This window comes from Neofelis nebulosa, chromosome 2, assembly GCF_028018385.1.
Source record: "Neofelis nebulosa isolate mNeoNeb1 chromosome 2, mNeoNeb1.pri, whole genome shotgun sequence".
Taxonomy (NCBI): domain Eukaryota; kingdom Metazoa; phylum Chordata; class Mammalia; order Carnivora; family Felidae; genus Neofelis; species Neofelis nebulosa.
The window spans coordinates 189,134,057-189,159,583 of NC_080783.1; the positions used below are offsets into that span (position 1 = coordinate 189,134,057).

Genomic DNA, 25,527 nt, shown 5'->3' on the forward strand with positions numbered 1-25,527 from the left:
GATTTGTATTTCCCTGATGAGGAGCGACGTTGAGCATCTTTTCATGTGCTTGTTGGCCATCCGGATGTCTTCTTTAGAGAAGTGTCTGTTCATGTTTTCTGCCTGTTTCTTCACTGGGTTATTTGTTTTTCGGGTGTGGAGTTTAGCGAGCTCTTTATAGATTTTGGATACTAGCCCTTTGTCCAATATGTCATTTGCAAATATCTTTTCCCATTCCATTGGTTGCCTTTTAGTTTTGTTGGTTGTTTCCTTTGCTGTGCAGAAGCTTTTTATCTTCATAAGGTCCCAGTAGTTCATTTTTTCTTTTAATTCCCTTGCCTTTGGGGATGTGTCGAGTAAGAGATTGCTACAGCTTAGATCAGAGAGGTCTTTTCCTGCTTTCTCCTCTAGGGTTTTGATGGTTTCCTGTCTCACATTCAGGTCCTTTATCCATTTTGAGTTTATTTTTGTGAATGGTGTGGGAAAGTGGTCTAGTTTCAACCTTCTGCATGTTGCTGTCCAGTTCTCCCAGCACCATTTGTTAAAGAGACTGTCTTTTTTCCATTGGATGTTCTTTCCTGCTTTGTCAAAGATTAGTTGGCCATACATTTGTGGGTCTAGTTCTGGGGTTTCTATTCTATTCCATTGGTCTATGTGTCTGCTTTTGTGCCAATACCATGCTGTCTTGATGATGACAGCTTTGTAGTAGAGGCTAAGGTCTGGGATTGTGATGCCTCCTGCTTTGGTCTTCTTCTTCAAAATTACTTTGGCTATTCGGGGCCTTTTGTGGTTCCATATGAATTTTAGGATTGCTTGTTCTAGTTTCGAGAAGAATGCTGGTGCAATTTTGATTGGGATTGCATTGAATGTGTAGATAGCTTTGGGTAGTATTGTCATTTTGACAATATTTATTCTTCCAATCCATGAGCAGGGAATGTCTTTCATTTCTTTATATCTTCTTCAATTACCTTCATAAGATTTCTATAGTTTTCAGCATACAGATATTTTACATCTTTGGTTAGATTGATTCCTAGGTATTTTATGCTTCTTGGTGCAATTGTGATATTTGGGGATTTTTAAAACATACTTCTGTTATTGCTTTTCAGTTTAATTCTATTATGGTCAGAGAACATAATTTGTGATTTCAGTTCTTCCACAGAAATGTATTTTATGGCTCAGTATGGTCTCTCCTTGTGAACATTCCATGTATACTTGAAAAGAATGTGTGATCTGGTGGAGTTTGCTATAATTATCAATTATAGAAATTATCAAAAATTTCCATAATTATCAATTTCTATAATTATCATGTTGGCTGGTAGTGTTCTTTTTTTTTATTTTTATTTTTTATTTTTTATTTTTTTTTATTTATTTTTGGGACAGAGAGAGACAGAGCATGAACGGGGGAGGGGCAGAGAGAGAGGGAGACACAGAATTGGAAACAGGCTCCAGGCTCCGAGCCATCAGCCCAGAGCCTGACGCGGGGCTCGAACTCACGGACCGCGAGATCGTGACCTGGCTGAAGTCGGACGCTTAACCGACTGCGCCACCCAGGCGCCCCTGGCTGGTAGTGTTCTTAAGTCTTCCATATCTTTACTGATTTTGTTTTATTGTTCTATCAATTACTAAGGAGGCAGTGTTTATAACTGTATCACATACTTTTGAAAAGGAGGGTTAACAATCCTGATCACCAATTACAATGTAAGGGTTCTTTTCTCCTATACATCCAAGCAATTATTGGACACCAGCCAGGCATCCTATACTTCCACTCAATTCTGACACTATCTAGCTGGAGATAACATCAGATTGCACAGGTTAAGGGTTCAGTCCCACAAGAATGTTCGCCACTTCAGATGCCAATGGCAAGCTCATGTTATGTGTGCTTCTGACTGACTGGTTATAAATCAGAGGTTGCCACGACCCCCATCTTGGTCTGATTACTTTGTTAGAGTGGCTCACAGAATTCAGAGAAACATTTTACTCACTAGATTGCCAGTTTATTATAAAAAGATATAACTCAAGAATAGCCAGATAGAAGAAATGCACAGGGCAAAGTATGAGTAAAGGGGTGAGGAGTTTCCATGTCCTCTCTGTGGACACCACTCTCCCCAAATCTCCATGTGTTCACTGACCAGAAGCTCTCCAGACCCTGTCCTTTGGGGTTTTTATAAAGGCTTCATTCATAGGCATGAGTAATTAAATCCATTGGCCATTGGTGACTAAACTCAGTCTCCAGCCCTGTCCCCTTCCAGCATTGGTAAACCAGGGGCTTTCCAAGAGTCCTCATTAACAAATTTCCACATGGGAAATTTGCAGGGTTTTAGAAGCTTGGTGTCAGAAACAGGGCCAAAGACTAAATATAAATTTCTTATTATAAATCACAGTATCACCGGGTAAGCTCAATTTTAGAATTATTTAAAACTGGTAACACGTTTTTAATTATTTTTGTAGTTGCTAACCATTACAACACTCAACTTTTGTTGTATTATTTATAGCTGGTAGCATTTTTACAGTCAAGCCAGGGACAGGTTAACTAATTCACCACGGATTCCAAGCCTATTGGCTTCCCAGTGAACACGTGTGTGTGAAGTATTGTTAAATCCATCATAAGGTGTCTTGATGTCAGGGGCAAAATAGGTATTATTGGTGTTGACCACAGGTTTTGGAGTCAGATACATGAGTATCTGACTAACCCAGATACATGGGTTCTAATACTCCCTCTGCATTACTTAATTCATTAATACTTAATGTAGCTATTGGATAACTCACTTAACCTTCCATAACTCAGTTTTTTTGTGTTTGAAATGGGAATGATAATACTACTTGGAATGGTTGTGAGGATTAGAGTTCATGCATATAAAGTGCCTGGGAGAACACCTGTTACTTAGTAAGCAGTAAGTGATAAGTAAGGTAATAGTAGTAGAAATAAGTAGTAACAATGGCAATAGTGCTTTATTAGTATTATTATTAAAGATATTATTATATTAAAACATATTTAATACATATTAAATTATTGTTTAATGTATTATTAAACATTATATCTACTAACATGCATGACTCACCATTCTCTTTCAGCTTTATCAAATTTTCTTTCAAGTGTTCTATTTCTAGTTGAGCCTTCTTAAGTGCAGAGTCTAAAGAAAAAAGAAACAAAATATTTCTGTAAGGAGTGAATGGTTAGTGTAATGATCAAATCTGAAGTGGTCTCCTGTTTCGGAACACTCTATTTCTGCTGATTTTCCATTAAGTTTCTGCATAAATGTCACCTCCAGGAAGCTTTTCCAGACTCCTTTTGGTGTTCCTGCTGCACCTTATTATTATTCCTGATTATCTGATCTGATAATATTTCTGTTTCCCTAACTAGATTCCATGCTGAAGAATTTGGGACTACTATAAACAAATAGAAAAAAGCTAAACTTTTTAAGCATGGTACTATTAGCTTTAAAAAAAGACAACTATACTCAGAAATATTAAAATTAGTTCCTGCAATCAGTAATATTTAGAATTTTACCAGTAGTTGCTAGAAATATCAAAACAACAGAATTTCAGGAAGTATCTTTTGATACTATTCAAGAATTATATGAAGATGGCAGAATGGTATGGGGCAAGAACATGGAGCATTGGAGTCAACCGGATTTGCGTTTTCTAATCCAGGTTTTATCATTTGGCCTCCTGGAGTCTAGTCATCACCAATGGTATGTCTGGTTGGCTTCCTATGTCAGGATGAAGAACCTCCGAGAGGTAAGAGACTGAGGTGAATCTTATGAGATCATTCCTAATCACAAAGTAAGTACATCAGCACAATCGTCCATGTCTCATTATTGACCCCAAAACGCTCAGTTCTTCGGAGTAAATCCTAGTCTAATCTACCAGATTCACCTAAAATTAGATTCTGACCCTAACAATACTATTACTGCCACTGCTACTGGCAACAGCAGTTACTAGTGTCAGATGTATTAACGTTATAACAAACCTTCAGGGTAGATATTAGCATTCTCATTTTATAGATAAGATAAGGGAGGCTCAGAAGAATTAACCAACTTGCTCGATGTCACACAACAAGCAAATGGTAAATCTGAGATCTGAACTCAGGTCTGTTTGACTCCACTGTGCCAGAGATGTAAGAATTACTCTGTTTTACTAGAACAATGATTTTCCTAAGTGTTCATCTATGGAAAGAGAGGGAGTAGAATGATAGCAGGTGGGAGGATGTTTCAGAGAGAGTGAAGAGCATAAATGAAAGAGAATGGGTAGGAGAGAACATTGAGTGTTCTGGGGACTATATGTAGTCTGATACTGCTTGGGCCTACAGAGCAAAGGATTAGGGGAAATGTGGGATATGAAGCTGGATAGATACGCAGGAGGCAAACCAGAAAAGCCTTAGAGAGCTCAGAATTTACTCTACACAATAAATTTTTTTGTGGAAGCTTAAAGTACCGAGGAGGTAATTGAGAGGTTCTGTGAACATGAGATTTAATTTCCACTTAAAAAAAAACAAACCTATTTCTACAATAACACATACACCAAATATGTCATATACCAAAGTCAGGTATATCAGAGACCACCAAATGCATGAACTCGTACTGCCAGGTTAGCATCTCCTGTCATGTCCACACAGATATTTGAAAATCATAGCTCTCTCTCAGAGCATTTAAACTAGTAATATTTCCAAAACTGTGTTGGTTTTATGACCAAGTTTCTATGACCTCTCTACTGTTTGACAGTTTTATTTTCTAAGTCTACTCCTTTTAGTGGTTGCCCTGGGTATTTTTTTAAGAACTTTTTTTATTGGGGCGCCTGGGTGGCGCAGTCGGTTAAGCGTCCGACTTCAGCCAGGTCACGATCTCGCGGTCCGTGAGTTCGAGCCCCGCGTCAGGCTCTGGGCTGATGGCTCGGAGCCTGGAGCCTGTTTCCGATTCTGTGTCTCCCTCTCTCTCTGCCCCTCCCCCGTTCATGCTCTGTCTCTCTCTGTCCCAAAAATAAATAAAAAACGTTTAAAAAAAAAAAAAAGAACTTTTTTTATTAAGGAAAATTTCCAACATATACAAAAGTAGATAGAACAGTTATGGAAACACCTATATCTATCATCCAGCTTTTTTAAAAATTATCCAGCTTTTAACAATTATCAAGCCATGGCCAATCTTGTTTCATTTATATCCATAACTATTATACACTAGTTTTCTAATGCTGTAAAGCAAATCACCACAACTCAGTGACTTAAAATGAGGGTACCTGGGTGGCTCAGTTGGTTGAGTGTCTAACTCTTGATTTTGGCTCATGTCATGATCTCAAGATTCGTGAGAGGCTGAAATCAAGGTATGAGCTGGGTATGAGCTGGGTGTGTTCATCTCTGAGGTATTGGGAAAGAATGTAGTTCCAAGCTCACTCAGGCTGCAGGCTGAATTCAGTCCCATGGTTGTAGGACTGAAGTCCCCATCTCCTTGCTAACTGTTAGCCTGGGAGGTCTATCAGCTTTTAGAAGCAACCAACATTCTTTGCTACGTGGTCTCTTCCATCTTCAAAGTCAGCAAAGGAGAATTTACCTTACATCAAATCCTTCTCACACTTTGAATATCTTCTTCAGGGAAAAGCCTAACCTCTTTTGAGGGCTCGCCTGATCAGGTCAGTCTCACTTAGGATAATCTCTCTTTCTTAAAGCCAATTGATTTGGGACCTTAACTACATCTGCAAAAGCTCTTCATAGCAGCATCTATATTGTAGTTGATTTTTGAATAACTTGGAAAAGGTATGTGTATACCAGGTGAGGAATACCTATTTCCACCAGTTCTTCTATTTTTAACAGCTTTATTGAGGTGCAATTTATATACCATAAAATTTGCCTTTTTAAAGTGTACTATTAAATGACTTTTAGTATATTTACATTTGTGAAACCCACCACAATCTGATTTTAGAACATTTCTATCACCCCATTGAGAAACCTCATGCCCATTTAGTTAACCCTAATTCCCACTCTTAGCCCTGGGCAACCATTAATCTACTTTGCCTTTTCTGGACACTTCATATAAATATAATCATACAATATGTGACCTTTTGCATCTGACTTCTTTACTTAGCATTATGTTTTTGAGATTCATCCATGTTGTAGCAAGCGTTAAGTATTTGGTTTTTACAGGCACATTGTCTTCCATTGCATGAGTGTTTGGAGTCCCCTAAAACACTCCCAGGTTCGGTGACTCTTAGGACTTGCCTCACTGGACTAAAGATATACTAATAGTCACAGCTGATACTTACTACAACAAAAGGATACAAAGCAAAATCAGCAAAGATAAAAGGTGCATGGGGCAAAGGCCAGAGGAAATCAGGCTCCAGCTTCCAAGAGTCTTCTCCAGTGGAGTCACACAGGGTGTGGTTAATTTCTCCAGCAACAAACTGATCATACATGTGAAGTATCTTCTATCAGGGGAGTTCATTAGAGATTCAGCGCCCAAGGTTTTTGTTTGGGGCTAGCTAGTCACATATATACCACTTCTGCCCACCAGGTACCAAAATTCCAGATTCTCAGAAGGAAGGCAGGTATTGAGCACCGTGATACTGCACTTTGTGATTAGAAATATACATTTGACCTTATCTTCAACCCATTTCTGGCACAGAGATCCTAAAACCCTTGGAATTTCCTAAGTGATGAGAGCGATAAAGCCATCTTATGTTAATGAGATGACTTTTGGCCAGCAATTAACAACAGGGGCTGGTTTCCAGGAGAACCAACCATGGGATTAGAGGTCCTATCCTCTGACCTCCAGGGACAGGAGAGGAGCAAGAGGTTGAGTCAATTACCAATAGCGAATGATTTAATCAACCATGCCTGTAGTGAAACCTCTGTAAAAACCCAGAAGGAGAGGGTTTGGAGAGCTTCTGGTTTGCTGAACACATGGAGGTTTGGGGAGGATGATGTATTCAGAGAGGACATGGAAGCTCTGCACACCATCCCCATACTTTGCCCTATGCATCTCTTCCATCCGGCTATTCCTAAATTATATCCTTTCATAATAAACCAGTAATCTAGCAAATTAAATATTTCTCTGAGTTCTATGAGCCACTCAAGCAAATTCATCAAACCCAAGGAGGGGGTAATTGGAAATTCCAATCTATAGCCAGTTGGTCAGAAGCACAGGTGATACCCTAGGCTTGCAACTGGCATCTGAAGGAGGGGAGCAGTCTTACAAGACTGAGCCTTAGCCTGTACAATCTGACACTATCTTCAGGTAGACAGCGTCAGAATTAAAGGTAAATAGTGTCAGAATTAAGTTGAAACGTAGGACACCCAAATGATGTCCAAGAATTGCTGGGTGGTGTGAGAGAAACACCCCTCTCCCACCTTGAAATTGTATCCTGGGACCCTATATAAGTATAAACCACACTGTTTGCACAAACAGTTTAGGCACAGTGAGCCCCTATTATCAGTTAGGGAATGGTGGGAACACTCCCAAAATCCAAGTTCCCAGATGCTAGTCAAGGGCTGACCTCACAAGCATGCCTTTCTAAGGACAGCAGTGTCAGGTCTCTGTTAACTATTTCCTACACAGAATTACTGTATCACATTTTGTTTATCCATTCATCCAATGAGAGACATTTGGGTCACTTCTATCTTTTGGCTATTGTAAATAGTGCTCTGAACATTCGCACGCACATTTCTCTTGGGTAGATACATAAGAGTTAAATTGATGGGCCACATGATAATTCTACATCTAACATCTTGAGAAACTGTCAAATTATTTTCCAGTGTCTGTACCATTTTACATTCCCGTCAGTAATATATGAAGGTTCTAATCTTTCCACATCCTTACCAACACTTGTCATGCTTTGTTTTGTTTTTTTTTGTTTGTTTTTGTTTTTTTTATAGCCATTCTAGTGTGTGTGTACTGGTATCTCATTGTGGTTTGAATTTGCACTTCCCTCGTGACTAATGATATTGAGCATCTTTTCATATATCTTCTCCAGAGAAATGTCTACCCAAATATTTTGCTCATTTTTTTTTAACGTTTATTTATTTTTAAGACAGAGAGAGACAGAGCATGAGTGGGGGAGGGGCAGAGAGAGAGGGAGACACAGAATCTGAAGCAGGCTCCAGGCTCTGAGCTGTCAGCACAGAGCCCGACGCGGGGCTCGAACTCACGGACCGTGAGATCATGACCTGAGCCGAAGTCGGACGCTTAACCGACCAAGCCACCCAGGCGCCCCTATTTTGCTCATTTTTAAATCAAGCTTTCTTTTACTATTATCAGAATTCTTTACATATTCTAAATATAAGTCCTGTATCAAACATGATTTGCAAACATTTTCTTCTAGTCTGTGAGTTGTCTTTTTCACTTTCTTGATGTTGGTTGTTTTTTTTGTTTTGTTTTGTTTTGTTTTGATATTGCAAGTGGTAATTTTTATTTCATTTCTCAATAGTTTATTTTTAAAAAGATTTTAAGTAATCTCTACACCCAACATGGGGCTCGAACCCACAACCCCAAGATCAAAAATCACGTTTCCCTTGACTGAATCAGCCAGGCACCCCTCAATAATTTCTTGATAGCATATAGAAATACAATTGTTTTCCTTTTATGATTTAATGAGTCACGTAATTATTCATCTAGCTGCAAATATTAGATTCATGACAATAATATCATTATTTACTTGTGTCACTATTAATATAAAACAAATCCAAAAAACTGATGAATAGAAATATTCACATCTGATTGGGACATTCAGATGTTGTTTTGTTTTGTTTTGTTTTGTTTTTTTAAAGATTTTATTTCTTAAGGGGTTCCTGGGTGGCTCAGTTGGTTAAGTGTCTGACTCTTGATTTTGGGTAAGGTCATGATCTCATGGTTTGTGAGTTGGAGCCCTGTGTTGGGCTCCACGCTGAGCACAGAGCCTGCTTGGGATTCTCTCTCACATTTTCTGTCCCTCCCATGCTCATGCTCTCTTTCTCTCTTTCTCAAAATAAATAAATAAAACTTTTAAAAATTAAAAAATATATTTTATTTCTTAAGTAATCTCTATACCCAACATGGGACCTGAACTCACAACCCCAAGATCAAGAGTCACATGCTCTACTGACTGAGCCAGCCAAGTGTCCCTTGATGTTGTATTTTGAAGTATAGAAGTTTCAATTTGGGGGACACCTGGGTGGCTCAGTCAGTTAAGTGTCTGACTCTTGATTTTGGCTCAGATCATGATCTCACAGTTCATGGGATCAAGCCCCGCATTGGGCCCTGTGTTGACAGAGTAGAGCATGCTTAGGATTCTCTCTTAAAATAAATAAATAACTTAATTTGTAAAAAGTTTCAAATTTTGACTGAGTCCAATTTATTAGTTTTTCTCTTACCACTTTTGCTTTTGGTGCTCTACTAAAATATCATTGCCTAATCCAAGATCATGAAGAGTTACTATGTTTTCTTCTAAGAGTTTTACAGTTTTAACTCTTATATTTAGCTTTGTGATCCATTTTGAGTTATTTTTTGTGTGTGGGTGTGGTACAGGGGTCTTTATAAAAGCAAATCCCAGACATATTGTTCAACCATAAATATCTCACTATATATCTCTAAAAGAAGTCTTTTTCAACATTCAATACACATGTGGTTAAGAAAATTTAGCAATTCCTTACATATCCAGTAAATATCCACATTTCCAATTTTTTTCACAAATGTTAAAAATTTGTTTCAATCAGTATCGAGTAAAGTCCACACATTATAACTGGCTAATAATTCCCTTAAATGAAAAAAAAAATTCATCTTTTTCATATAATTTATTTATTGAAGAATACTATAAATATTTGACATTAATTCTTTTTTTATTCTTTTTTTTTTTTAATGCTTATTTATTTTTGAAAGAGAGATAAAGAGTCGAGCAGGGGAGGGTTAGAGAGATGGAGACACAGAATCCGAAGTGGGCTCCAGGCTCCGAGCTATCAGCAGAGCCCAGAGCCTGACACGGGGCTCGAACCCACAAACCATGAGATCATGACCTGAGCCGAAGTCGGACACTTAACCGACTGAGCCACCCAGGTGACCCTCTTTTTTTATTCTTGAAGAATATCTTTGTTATTGTCCAAAATTTTTCATTCCCATCCAAGGTTTTGGATGTGATATAGACAGAGGTAGAGATTAAGCTAAAATAGAGTCCTTCATTTAAGGGTCAGTTTGGGGGCACCTGGGTGGCTCAGTCAGTTAAGCATCTTCTGACTTCAGGTCATGATCTCATGGCTCAGGAGTTCAAGCCCCTTTTCAGGCTCTGTGCTGACAGCTCAGAGCCAGGAGCCTGCTTCAGATTCTGTGCCTCCCTCGCTCTCTGACCCTCCCCAACTCACACTCTGTCTCTGTCTCTGTCTCTCTCTCAAAATTAAATAAACTTAAAAAAAATTTTTTTTTTTGAAGAGTCAGTTTGGGGGTACCTGGGTGGCTCGGTTTTAAGCATCTGACTTTGGGTGAACATAAGTCCCACTTCAGGTAAAACTGGAGCCCTGCATCAGGTGAGCCCCACTTCTCTCTCTCTCCCTCTCTCTGTCCCTTGCTCACTTGTGCCCTCTCTCTCAAAAAAAAAAAAAAAAAAAAAAAGAGTGTTGAAAGTAGACTGATACTTGGTAAACACTGTTGTATAACACATTTACCTAGGAATACATTCTGACTTGTAAACCGATGACTCAAGAAGTTATATCTAGGGCACACTTTGGTACTACATATATTTTATTTTAATTTTTTTGATACTACGTATGTTTTTAAACTTTTTTTTTTTTTACATTTATTTATTTTTGAGACAGAGAGAGACACAGCACGAGTGGGGAGGGGCAGAGAGAGGAGACAGAATCCAAAACAGGCTCCAGGCTCTGAGCTGTCAGCACAGAGCCCAACGCAGGGCTCGAATTCACAAACCATGAGATCATAACCTGAGACAAAGTCGGATGCTCAGCCGACTGAACCACCCAGGTGCCCCATGATACTACATATGTTTTTAAAGGACTTGCTAATTCAGCTTCCCAACAGCCCCCCAGTATACTTACTGTGGTGACAACTTTCAGTTAATAGTTTAGGATCTACCAGACCAACCACTGCTGATGGAACAGAGTGCCATGTGATTGAGTTCTGTTGTGTCCAAATGTGACTAAAAAAATGGGTGTCCTGCTTTTCCTTTTTCCTTCTGTATTGCAAGCAGCAAAGACTGCTTCTCATCATACTCACATAGCCGAATTTCTTTTCAAAAATTTTTTAAAATTGGGTTTCTAACTTGCATCCAGTAAAATTCACCCTTATCGGTGTATGGTTCAGTGAATTTTAACAAATATATATAATGGTGTATATACCCTATTAGGATATAGAAAAATTCCATATTCCAAAAATTTCATTTGTGTTCATTATTTAAAACACATACTTAACAAAATCTCAACCCTCCTGATATTGTTTTTAAACCCACGATCAGTTTGGCGGAATAATTACTGTTTTATACGTTTAACCCTTTAAAGATATGATCCTAAAGAAACCTATATGCTGCATTTGAAAATCAGCCTAATTTCATAATCATTGTAAATTATAATATAGAAAGGGGATAGTTTTAAAAGTTTAAACTTTATACTAAAATAAATTATTGATAAAGCAAAGATTGAAATATAAACAATGAAACCATAAAAGCACAATAAAACACCATAGAGATGAACATTTCAATAATCTTATAGTGATATAGAAAAGGCTTTATGAGTGAAAACCTAGAAGCCATACAAAATAACTGTGTTAAACCTGACTTGATAAATATTAGCATTTCGATATAGCAAAAACTCCAACGTAACATTTAGAACCAATAAAAGGCTCATATCCAGAATACATAAAGAATTAAACAAAAATTTTTTTATTAAGTAATCTCAACACTCAGCATGGGGCTTGGACTCATGACCCTGAGATCAAGAGTTGCATGCTCCGCCAACTGGCTGACCCAGCCGACAGTCCCAAGGATATATAAAGAAATTTTACAAATTAGGGGCGCCTGGGTGGCTCAGTCGGTGGAGCATCCAACTCTTGATTTCGGCTCAGGTCACAATCTCACAGTTTCTGAGATAGAGCCCCTCGTTGGGCTCTGCACAGACAGCACAGAGCCTGCTTGGCATTCTCTCTCTCCCTCTCTCTGCTCCTCCCCTGCTCAATCTCTCTCTCCCTTTCTCTCTCTTTTTCTCCCTCTCTCTATCCCTCCCCCCTTGCAGTCTCTCTTTCAAAAATAAGTAAACTTAAAAAAAAAGAAAAAAAATGAAATTTTACAAATTAATAAAAGATACCACCCAATAGAAAAATATACATGAGACTTGAGCAGGTACTTCACAAAATAGTATATTCAAATGAGCAACAACAACAATAACAACAAATTATGAGAGGGTTTTCAACTTCATTAGCCATTTGCGAAATGCAAATTAAAGCCATAACTAAATACCACTACCCACTCACCAGAAAAGGCAAAGTTAGTAAGATAGACAATATCAAGTACTCACAAAGTCTCACATACAAGTGAGGAGAGCTTAAATTAATACAACTATTTGGAAGACAGTATGGCAGCTATCTACCAAAGTAGAATCTACACATAACCCTTTGATCCAATAATTAGGTATATCACAAACAGAAATGTGTCGGTAAGTCCAAGAATATTCATAGCAGCACTATTCGTAATAGGCCACAAGTGGAAGCAATGTAAATATCCATCAACAGTAGAATGGCTAGATAACGTAAACTGTAGAATATTTATTCAGTGGAATATTACACAACCAGCATAAGTGAATAAACTACAGCTACATGCAATGACATGAAGGAATCTCACAAACATAAGATTGAACAAGAGAAACAAACCCAATTTAAGAATGTGTATTGCCTGCAATCAAAACTCAGAAATAATGCTAAAAGTTACTTCTGAGTAAGATGTAGACCTAGAAGGAAGAAACAAAAAGGGGTTTTCTGGGAATCTGTTGCACGGCATGGTGTAAACTTGGGACTTAAGCATTTTGGTAGGTAGGTTATGCTTATGCTTCAGTAAAACATTTCTGGACACTGGAGAAAAAGAAGCTGTTTATCAAACTGAGATTTTTTTTCCCTCAATGTACTCAAATTCTATCCTGAGAAAATGTCAACTATAATATATATAATATATAATATTATATATAATATAATACATAACATAATATATAAGGTATCATATATAATATATAATTAAAACATGGTCAGAAATGTTCCTCTGTAACCACAACTTACCTAATTTACTCTGTTCTTTCTCCTTCCCTTGTAGCTCATCAGTGAGCCTTTGGATTTCTTCTTGGGCCATCCCTAACCTCTCTGCTACTTGTTCTGCATTTCTCTCTAGGCAGTTTTGTGATGTTTTATCTTTTTCCAGGTCTTCATCGTGGGACTGAAATAAAACTATTTTTAGTCATAAAACAAAAATTAAATGTACTCTTATAACACTGCACTATTTCCTACAAGCGTTTGAAAGCTAACAAAGGAAAGTAGCAAACAATTTCATTTATATGTATTTCTTTTATTAAGTTAAACCATATAAAGTTGGTGATATTTAATCTTTTTCCACTATAAACGTACAACTTCATATAGTTCAACCTAATCTAAGAGATTATTATTTAAATTATATAATTTATACATATAATTATATTAAATTAAATATATAATTTAAATTATTGAATTATAAAAAATAGAAACTTTATCATAAAAGTGAGTATCATCTGGAAAAAAGAGAGAAAGTCATCCTCATGTATACAGCCCATTAAATACAGTTTATAAAATTCATTCACATAACGTATTTCATTTAATTTCAAGATATGCACACACTCAAATCATGTTTACAGCTCCAGCTCCTTTTCTGAAATTGTTTTCAAAGCATTTAAAAGCTAAGAAATTCAGTCTCAATTATACCTTGCTCTTTATTTTTAAGTTTATTTTTTATTTTTTATTTTTTTAAATTTTTTTTTCAACGTTTTTTATTTATTTTTGGGACAGAGAGAGACAGAGCATGAACGGGGGAGGGGCAGAGAGAGAGGGAGACACAGAATCGGAAACAGGCTCCAGGCTCCGAGCCATCAGCCCAGAGCCTGAGGCGGGGCTCGAACTCACGGACCGCGAGATCGTGACCTGGCTGAAGTTGGACGCTTAACCGACTGCGCCACCCAGGCGCCCCTTTTTAAGTTTATTTTTATTTATCTTGGGAGAGAAATAGAGAGCAAGCAGGAGAAAGGCAGAGAGAGAGGGAGACAGAATCCCAGGTAGGCTCTATGCTGTCAGCACAGAGCATGATACAAGGCTTGAACTCACAAACCATGAGATCATGACCTGAGCCAAAATCAAGAGTTGGATGCTTAACCAACTGAGCCACCCAGGTGCCCCTGTAATTATTTTCAAAGCATTTTAAGAGCTAAGAAATTCAGTCTCAATTATACCTTGCTTTTGATCCCCAAATATGTATTAATTTATATAGTCATTATACAAATTTTTCTAAAAGATAAGAAGACAACCAAAATGCCATATACATAACAAAACTGCTAGTGTATCGGTATATATCCTTGCAATATTTTTTATTTATAGACATTTTTTACATAGTCATAATCCCAATCTATGTACACGTTTCTGTCTGGCTTTTTCACTTAACATTGTATGAGAAACATTTTCCCACATAACAGCGCCGATTTTGTAACGATAATTTTTAAAGTCTATCTAGGGGCGCCTGGGTGGCTCAGTCGGTTGAGCGCCGACTTCGGCTCAGGTCACGATCTTGCGGTCCGTGAGTTCGAGCCCCGCATCGGGCCCCTGTGCTGACAGCTCAGAGCCCGGAGCCTGTTTCAATTCTGTGTCTCCCTCTCTCTGACCCTCCCCATTCATGCTCTGTCTCTCTCTGTCTCAAAAATAAATAAACGTTAAAAAAAAAAAAATTAAAAAATAAATAAATAAAAAAAATAAAAATAAATAAATAAATAAAGTCTATCTAATGTTCCAGAGTGGGTGCAACATGATTTATATAATCACTTAAGCATTTGGTAGTTTCCAAATTTTGCTATTTAAAACAACACTATGAGGGGTGCCTGAGTGGCTCAGTTGGTTGAGTGACAGACTCTTGATTTCAGCGGGGGTCATGATCTCAGGGTTGCGCTGAGTGCAGAACCTGCTTAAGATTCTCTCTCTCCTTCCCGCTTGTGCACGTGCATGTGCACACGCTCTCTTTCTCTCTCTTTCTCTCTCAAAAAAAAAAAAAAAATCAAAAAACAAAACAAAACAACCCGCTATGATATACAGTTTCAACCATATATATTTATCTTGGGTTACTTCCTGTGGTTAAATTCCCAGCAAATACTTTATTCACTGGATTTAGTGCTTAATAACATTTCCTCAGATCAAAAAATGTAATTCTATGAAGAGAATTGATTCTACTCAAAACAATGTGCTATATATTAAAGGACTACCCACAAAAAGGGCTCCAAACATATTTGGGAAGAAGTATGTATTATCCCAAAGTGATTTTTCAAGGGATATAACACATGCTGTTTAAATTTTGATACATTCAATAAAAATCAGTATTAACTTCTTTCTTCTCAAATTTTTGTGATGTGTTTATAATACTTTTATGCACAATTTTATAATTTTCACAGCACGAATCTATACATTTTAATATATTCAAACAAAATAGTTGGTAAAAGCTACTATTAAGTAAAGGATTGTTTTTTTACCTCTCTCAGATTTTTTTTAGACTGCTGCACATGTTCCTGATGTTTCTCCTGTTCTCTCCGCAGAGGCTGGTGGTTTTGTTCAAAGTTCTCCTAAATAAATAACAAGAGATAAATGAAATTTACATCAATCAGTCTGCCTAAATAATGTCATTTAAATTTTTTTTTAAAAGCAAAATATAGGAGCACAGTCCAATCCATTTTGTGAGGCTAGATCATGCATTCTCAATGAGACAATATCATCCCCAAGGGAGTGAAAATTGACTCTGACGGGGCAAAAAAAATCTTACTCTTTTTATTACAAATCAAGATATACCTACAGTATATAAATAGAACTCCACAGTATATAAATAGAACTCTATCAGTAGTATTAAAATTTCATGCGAGAGAGATTAGGAAAAATTATCTAAATATTCTCATGATAGAGGAAATAACGAAAAATGGTTGGCTAACACTGGCTAGACAAACCTTGAGATTAAAACCCAACAAAAATAACATGAGAAAGAAAAATCACAGGGCAATCGTCTTACTCATAAACATAGATGTAAAAATCTTAAACAAAATTTTATCAAATCTAAGCTAGTAATATCTAGAAAGGATAATATATCATGAACAAGCTAGATTTGCCCCAGGAATGCAAAACAAATTTAACATTAGAAAAATAAATCAACAAAATTCTCACATTAACAGATTAAAGTTCTAAATCATTTCATCATCTCAGTGGCTATAAAAAAAATATTTAAAATACTTACCACTGGTTTCTAATAAAAACTCTTAGCAAACTAGGAATAAGAGTATAAATAATAAATAAACAGTACCATTTGAAACAAAACATTCAGCAAACATCATACTTAATAGTGAATCATTGAATACTTTCTCTGATATCAATAACAAGACAATAATACCAGATAATACCAGTGATAAGATGAATTTCAAGATAATACTAGAGAGCCTAGCCAGTATAAGGCAAGAAAAAGAATTAAAAGGAATAAGGACTGAAAAGGAAGAAACAGAAGCATCATTCTTCTTAGGTAATATGATTGTACAGGTAGAAAATACTTTAGATCTTTAAATTACTTACTAAATTGAACGAGAGAGGAGCCTGGCTGGCTCAGTCAGTGGATCATGTGACTCTTGATTGTGGGGTTGTGAGTTTAAGCCCCACACTGGGCTTGAAGCCTACTTAAGAAAATAAACAAGGGGCACCTGGGTGGTTCAGTCAGTTAAGTGTCCCACTCTTAAATTCAGCTCAGGTCATGATCTCACAGTTCATGAGTTTGAGCCCCATGTTGGGCTCTGTGCTGGTGGCACAGAGCCTGCTTGGGATTCTCTCTTTCCCTCTCTCTCTGCCCCTCCCCTGCTCAGTCTCTCTGTCTCTCTCTCTCTCAAAATAAATAAGTAAATATTTTTAAAAATAAATAGAAAAATATTTTAGAAATAAATAAATAAGTAAAATGAATGGAAATTTTTAGCAACAATCCTAGGTATAGGCCAATATGTAAAATAATTATACTTCTAAATACCAGCAAAAGATAATTAGAAAATTAAATTCTTTTAAAAAAGATAGCATTTGCTATTAATAGCATCCAAAAATATGAAGTACCTAGGAATACATGTAACAAAGAGTGCAAGATTTTGTAGGGAAAATCATAAAACTTTACTGATATACTTTTAAAAATACATGGAGAGATATTCCATGATCACAGATCCCATCAATATTTTAAGATAGTAAATTCCTCTTAAACTGATTTATAGATTCAATACAACCAAAAATCAAAATCTCAGATTTTGTAATAACATGAATCAGCTTGTTACTCTTTCCTCTTAAAATTATTTAGTGACTCTCCAGACCTTCTACACCCGAGTCCATCATCTATGCATTCCAAATGTTTCTATGCCTCAGGGCGCTTGGCTGGCTCTGTCAGTGTAGCCTGCAACTCTTCATCTTCGGGTTGTGAGTTTGAGCCCCGCATTGGGTGTAGAAATTACTTAAAAATAAAATCGTTTAAAAAATGATTTTATGCCTCTACTGTGATCCAGGAACATTGCTGGGTGCTAAGTACAAACTTCAGTTCAGCATATGAGTCTCACCATGATGTGGTTCCTGAAAATATCTCCAGCCACATCTCTTAGCATTCACTCACATGAACCAGTATGCATTATACACTGTTTCCCCTGCCAGCAATGCCTTTCCCAGCTGCTTTATGAACACCTATTCAGCTTTCAAAATCCTACTCAACACCTCTTCTGGAAGGCTTTTCTTGTCCCGTAACTCATCACATCTGACTCAGCCCTTCCTCTGAGTTTCCCTAGCCTTCTGTGCCTTTATCATGGGACTTTCCACACTGAACTGTAACCACTGGCTTTTTTTCCTTCCTCCATTAGCTTGTAAGTTCCTTGGAAGTCCAAATCATGTCTGACTTGACTTTGTTTCTACATCCACTGGCACAGATCCTGGCACATGGAATGTTCTCAATAAATAAAAACAATAATGCTAATTAATACTCTGGTTTTTTTTCAGATGGCATAAATCTTTTACCTTTTACTACAGATTTTTGTGGAGAAAAAGTCCCCTACAATAATGCTAATAAATGTGTGAGGTACTATTCTAGAGCCTTATATGTGTTATTTCATTTTCATGATCACCTTGTGGAGTAGTTGAGTGGATCTCAGATTTTATTAATGAGAAAATCAAGGTTCACAAAAGGTAACTTGTGCAAAGTCATACCACAAACAAGTAGCAGGGGAAGTCCACCCCAATCTAAAACCTATATTCTTTTTTTGTTTTAAAGTTTATTTTGAGAGAGAGAGAGCGAGCATGTGAGTAGGGGAGGGGCAGAGAGAGAGACGGGGAGAGAGAGAATCCCACAGTGGGGCTCAGACTCAGGCAGAAGCGTAAGATCATGACCTGAGCCAAAATCAAGAGTCAGGGGCACCTGGGTGGCTCAATTGGTTGGGTGTCCGGCTTTGGCTCAGGTCATGATCTCACAGTCCGTGAGTTCAAGCCCCACGTCGCACTCTGTGCCGACAGCTCGGAGCCTGAAGCCTGCTTTGGATTCTGTGTCTCCCTCTCTCTCTGCCCCTCACCCACTCACACTCTGTCTCTCTCTCAAAATAAAATAAAAAACATAAAAAAAATTTTTTTTAAAAATCAAGAGTCAGACCCTTTACTGACTGAACCACCCAGGTGCCCTAAAACATATTCTTTTTAATTTTTTTTTTCAACGTTTTTTAATTTTATTTTTGGGACAGAGAGAGACAGAGCATGAACGGGGGAGGGGCAGAGAGAGAGGGAGACGCAGAATCGGAAACAGGCTCCAGGCTCCGAGCCATCAGCCCAGAGCCTGACGCGGGGCTCGAACTCACGGACCGCGAGATCGTGACCTGGCTGAAGTTGGACGCTTAACCGACTGCGCCACCCAGGCGCCCCATAAGCATTATTAAAACCGGCTTCCTTATAATTTAATGAATGAATGATTGAAAAAACAAATACTAAAAGACTGGCCTGCCTCTTATTCAATTACCTAGTTAATTTCAGAATACCTGGGGATGTTCTTTCAGGAATTTACTGGTCATACACCTTTGTGACTCTGGCTTTGGGCCCCGGGCTTCCAGTTTCTGCAAGAGTGTACTTCTTTCTACCAGTAAGTATGCAATCTGTTCACTGGGGCTGCTCAGAGCTATTTCAGATAAGCCCTCTTGATACAACATTTCTTCAACCTCTTTTATTTGCACTTCTGTTCGGAAGAAATAACAAATACAAAACTATTAAAAGAAATGCAGGCAAATAATTGCGGTTATATGATGTTAAATGTGTTCTTAATTACACAGCAAATTAATTTTAAAAATCAGTTATACTGTTACTACCACTCTTCTTTCTATCTGTCCAGGGTGTTTGCAAACTTTCAGAAATAATAACAAAAAAAAATGGGAAAAGGTTCTCAAAAATGGTAGATATTCTTACTATTGGATAACTTTAAAATTCGTTGTTGTTTTATTGAGTGCTTACTATGTGGCAGGTATTGTACTAGGCATTTAAGATAAATTTATCTCATCTAATCCTTGCAAAAGCCACTGAGGTAGGAAACATGATTATCTCATTTATGAGACAAGGATGCAGGCACCGACAAGCCAATTAACTTGCATAACATTGCGCAACAAGTCCTACCAAAATTCTTGGTGATTTCAACATTCAGATAGGTTATTCTAGTGCCCTGGCTTCTCAGTCTGTTTAGCAACTAACTTCCAAAGAGTCCTCTACGCCATCTCATTCTCTACTCCCATAGTAACTCTATGGGAGTCATTAGCAGCAACTCCCCAGTCTCAATTTCAAGCATCCCATTCCCCAATCACCCCTTCCTATGTACTTCTAGCAGCTGGATGTCAACAAGTTTTTGGCCATACTGGTAACTATAATCCACTGACTTGAAACACTGCTCAATGTTCCTTACCCCACTCTTGTTCTCACTTTCTTAACTAGCTTAGATTCATCCAATCAGTTCATTGTTATCGTCACTCTCTTGAAACATTCACAACTCCCATGCCCCTCTTTCCTTCCATTATACTTGGTTGACAGAATTCCAGCCTGTTTAAGTCCAACCCTTCAGCCCCACTGCACCTCACTCCAGAAGCTGAATGTTGCTGGAGAAAACTGCACAGCCAGGGCTGATTGGTTTCACTCTCACTTCATGTCTACTCGCCTCAAGTGAGTCCTTATTGTCCAGCAATCCTCCCACAATTCCCCAGAATTCTCTCTCATTCTCTTATATTTTCTAGAGCTCTAGACCATTATTTCATTCCTCTCTCTCCTCAAGTCTCCAACAGCTCCTTTCCCTGCCCTCACTCTCCACTGAATACCTTGCTTCTTATTTCACTGAGAAAAAAAGCACACTCCAAAGACAGCTTCCACAATCTTTCAAAGATTCCAAAATCTTTTAAATCTCATAAATCTCTCGTGCAATTTAACAAACTATCCTTGCTTCTAACTCTCCCCTTGTGCACTGGATCCCATTCCCACTCATCTCAAAGACAGCACGCTTGCAGTTGAATCCTCTCTTGATTGCCCCATCAAGCTTTCTTCCCAACTTAGCATTGTAATTATCTTCAAGACATGCTATCATATCTCCCACTAAAAACAACAATGAACACAAGAAGAAATCTTCCTTCAATCTCATATCCCTCTCCAGCTTCTACACAACTTCCTCACTCTCCTTTACAGCACAGCTTCAAGAAGGGATCAACCATTGCCATGTCCCCTCTTCCTCTCCTACCACTTTTTCCTGAGTTCACTGCAAGCAGGCTTTCATACCCACCACTCCACAGAAGCAGCTCTTGTCAAAGTTACTGATGACCTTCATGTGACCAAATCCTATAGTGAATGATCTGTCCTTGTTCTACATATCCTACCAGTGATGTCTGACCTACTTGTTCACATCCTTTTCTTAAAACACTGTCGTCATTTCTCTCTGGGACCCCACACTCTGCTGGTTTTCCTCCCACCTTGCGGGCCACTTCTTCACAGACTCCTTGGCTAATTTCTCACCTTTTCAGCCTCTAAACATAGGAATGTCCCAGGGCCCATCCCTGAATCCTCTTTTACTCCCCAGATAATCCCTATAGTCCCAAGGCTTTAGGTTTGGCTATATACTGATGACTCCCAAATTCACAGCTGCAGCTTGTGGTGCCTTCCAAACTTACACAGTTGTCTACTTGACATTCCCACTTGGATGTCTAATACATGCATCAAAATGTACATGTCCAAAAGCAAGCTCTTTACGGTCTTCCTCAAATGGGATTTCCCATAGTCTCCCCCACCTGAGTAGCTGGAACTCTAATATTCCAAATGCCCAGGCCAGAAAGCTTTGGGACACCAGTGATTTCCCCCATTTTCTCCCACCCAACATTACGTCCATTATCTAGTCATATTAGCTCTATCTTCAACCTTCAATTATATAAGCTTTTCTGGAGTAATTAAGTTTTATGTTCCTGAAACAAACAAACTTGTATTTTGTAAAGTGCTCACTAAAAATAATAGTGCTTCTTGCAAAAAACAGATTGGTATAGACCATTCTAAATCTCTGTCATTGTGTAACTAGAGTGCTATAAAAAACACTGACAATCCTTATAATTATACTGGTACATTAAAAGAATTACATCAGATTCCATCAAATATAGAAATACTATAGTAAATATAGGGCTTTATCTTCTTTTAAAAAACCAAGCTTGCTGTAAAGGTGAGCTAAAAGAGTTGAGTCTGTGGAGTTATGGAAACAAAGGCAAAATGCACAAAGATTAGGGATATCTTTACAATAAGCACTTCCAAGGAGAAACATGTGGCCAAACTGAGGCCAGAAGAATAATGTGGGACAAATGAGTTTCACGTATAAACTCCAAGGCTTGCTTGCTGGTAAGCCAAAATCATTAACATGCTGGGGGAAACTGTATATGAACTTCTGCCTTGAAATGACATAATTCCCCTATTTACCAATCCTTCAAAAGCTAATTTATGCTGGCAGCAGGACATACATATCTTCTGTTTCTCATGGAATGGCAGCTTAGAGCCCTGAACAACACTCCTGCTGAGAATAACTAAAAATGCCAGAAGAAAACTTAAAACTCTTACAATGCAACCACTATACAAACAAAAATAGAACACAAACTATTAAGCCAGCAGAAGGAAACTCAGTATATTCAATGCAAAACAAGAAATGAAAATAAAGGAAACAAGAGTGTAGTACATATGAGATATATCCTGTGATTAACTCAACTTTTCCGTCTGAGATTCAAAATAAAGAAAAAACTTCCATCAGCAGACCCTCATGAAAGGAAGTTCTAAAATGAAAAAAAAAAAAGATTTCAAATAGAATATCTGAGATGCAAGGAAAAATGCTGAGTACAGAAAATAATAAATGTGTGGTAGATATAATCACTGACCATATATAATAATAATATCTGATTTGTGAGGTTAAACAAAATAGAATATTCTAAAGGGGTCCTATCTGTATCCTCTTTTGTAGTTTTGCAGTACTTAAATATTTTCTGAGTCCATAATATGCTAGGTACTTTACAGGGCAGGTGTGATGGGCAACACAGAAATCACTAAGACCAGGGCAAGATCTCTGCCCCAGAGGAGCTGACACAGGTCACTAGGACAGTGTGGTAAGTGCTCTAATAGAGGCTGAAGGAAATGACCATCCTGTGCTCTCTCACACACATTTCAGACTATTTCACAACAGATAATTTAAAAAGACCAGGCAGAAAATACACCCAAAACATTATAAGTACTTTTCTTGGAGTGGAAGACATATAGTAATTTTTCCCCTTCCTTCTTTTATACATTTTCCAATTTCCTATAATTGTCGCATATTACTTTTAGAATTAGAAAAAAAATTAACTTTATATTTTTATAAAAGGAAAAATTACCCTGTTTCGGTTGGAGCACTTTAACCTCATGTCTAAACTGTTTGTTTGCCTTTTCACAACCGTGAGACAATGTTTCTCTTTCCTCTGTTAAGGTATGGACACGGTTTGCATACTTTTCCATCTAGAAAGAAAATAATACATTTTTTTTACTGTTAGCCCATGGATCATATAGTACCCCATATCAAGTCTATGAAGTGAAAGAGTCATGAAGAGATCACTATACTGTTGTGTCTATAATCTAAGAAATAGGCAGAAAATTCAGCTTTCCTTAAGTGTGGGTCTCCCTCCCTAAACTTCCTTCCAGCTGTTTTATGTTATCAGTCATTGTTTCCCAGAGATACGACGATATATCACCACAAATTTCTGGGACAGTCACAATCTCTACTTTTTTTTTTTTCCATTAACATATCAGGTTTTAAATCAAGTTGCCTTATCTATAGTTTAGGGAATATAGTCATGATACTCATAAACAGAGAAAAATCTCCACAATAATTGTTTATACTCCTATGCTAACAATGATGATTAAGAAGTCTGAAATCTTAATAGAAGACTGCATTAAAATAAATTATTGAGTATTAAAAAAACAGCTTCTGGTTCATATGGCAGCTTCACAACAGGTACTTTTATGTGGCTCATAATAATAGATTAAAAGCTAACTCGATGCTCTGGGTACTGTACTAAGGACATCAAATATTTACTTTTCACCACAATCCTATGAGACTGTTATCCTCCCCCTTTGTAGGGGAGGAAGCAGGTGGCTAGAGTCCAAGGGGTTTGCTGTGTCCTGCAGGATTGAGTAAGAGGAGGAGCTAGACCTCACACTCAGCAGGCCCACCCAGAGGCTAAGCTCTTACCTACTGTGCCAAATTGCTTAGAGATAGACTACCAAAGTAACTGAATTTAGTTTTACTGAATTGTGAGGACAACTCCTCACAATACAAACACAAAAAGCTGAGTGGTATAGTAGAGGTAACAGAGCACTGCCACCCAACTTAATAACTTCCTGCTAATCTTCAATGTCTTTCTCTTCAAAATGGCAGGAACAACACTACCTATTTCTTTTTTTTATTTTTTTTTTATTTTTTTTTTCAACGTTTATTTATTTATTTTTGGGACAGAGAGAGACAGAGCATGAACGGGGGAGGGGCAGAGAGAGAGGGAGACACAGAATCGGAAACAGGCTCCAGGCTCCGAGCCATCAGCCCAGAGCCTGACGCGGGGCTCGAACTCACGGACCGCGAGATCGTGACCTGGCTGAAGTCGGACGCTTAACCGACTGCGCCACCCAGGCGCCCCTAACACTACCTATTTCTAATAATAACACCTATAATTTATTGACTACTTGCTAGGTGTCAAGTATGTGTGTGTGAAATGTTTTGTGTGCTTTAACCTCACATGTACTTGTAAACTTCACAAATCTCTTTGAAGAAGCTATTATCATCCCCATCTTACAGATGAGGAATTTCAAGTTCAAAGAAGTGAAGTAACTTACCCAAGGTTACACACAAAGACAGTACTAAAGGCAATGCTTCACCCCCTTGTGCCTAATGTTAAAGTTCATAGTCTATTATTGGTCTATTATGCTATAGATAATAATAGCATCGTCTATTATGCTATCCTGCTTTTGTTCTAAAGGAGCTACATTCTTCTCTGAGTTTGGAGATAAAGTTGTCCTCTAAGAGTTAAATTTAAAAATCAGTAAGTTGCATACCTGAGCTGAGATGATGAAACACAGCAGAGTGATTTCCAAGCAATCTGAATTTCTTAACTTGTTTAAAGAAAGAATACGTCAGAAAGTATGTTGATCAGTATTGGAAACATCAAAAAGAGTGATAAGAAAGACAAAAGATGTCATTATCTACTCATCTAAGGGCTGGGGACCCTGGTTCTAGTCTATAACAGGTCCAGAAGTAAGGGCAGGTATAGATTAGCCCTCTTGTGGAATTCAGGCTATCTTAGCCAGTGCTATAAAAATTTAGAATGATTTGTTCAGCGAGTAAACATCTGTAACCAAACATCTGTTTGGCTTCCCATGTAGTGTACCTGTAGGGAAACAATCCATCAGCCACAGGACATGTATGTCTCGTTCCTGTGACAATTATGTTTCTTACCGTCAGTTAGTAAGCTGGTATCTATTTTTCTATAAACTTCTTTGTGAGTGTGGTTAATTCAAGATCATCTTTGAGAAACAGATCCTCTTACAGAACACTGACTACTCAGGTTTCTAAGCCTACAAGCAAGAGAGTTGGCTGGAGGGTGGGTTATTGAAACAAAGATAATGAAAGCCACCTTGAGCAGACCTGCTGGGATCTTCAGCCATTCATTTCTGGGTAACATCCTGTACATGTACTCTACTGGAAACCAATGCAGACTGTTGGCATAGTTCATGAAAAAAATTATACTTGTGAGTGCTTTGCAAACTGCACAGTAAT

The 25,527-nt window shown here is 37.8% G+C and overlaps 1 protein-coding gene across 1 annotated transcript in view; it reads right to left on the reverse strand.

Moving 5' to 3' along the window:
• LOC131504900 (coiled-coil domain-containing protein 30-like) overlaps positions 1–25,527 on the reverse strand; it is a 59,432-nt gene that overhangs the window by 24,915 nt on the left and 8,990 nt on the right. The window contains exons 4-9 of the mRNA XM_058717805.1: positions 24,807–24,863; positions 23,096–23,216; positions 19,217–19,410; positions 15,677–15,766; positions 13,203–13,356; positions 3,039–3,110 (exon numbers count right to left, since the gene is read on the reverse strand). Of these exons, the coding sequence (XP_058573788.1) occupies positions 3,039–3,110; positions 13,203–13,356; positions 15,677–15,766; positions 19,217–19,410; positions 23,096–23,216; positions 24,807–24,863 (688 nt within the window). The remainder of the gene's footprint in view (positions 1–3,038; positions 3,111–13,202; positions 13,357–15,676; positions 15,767–19,216; positions 19,411–23,095; positions 23,217–24,806; positions 24,864–25,527) is intronic.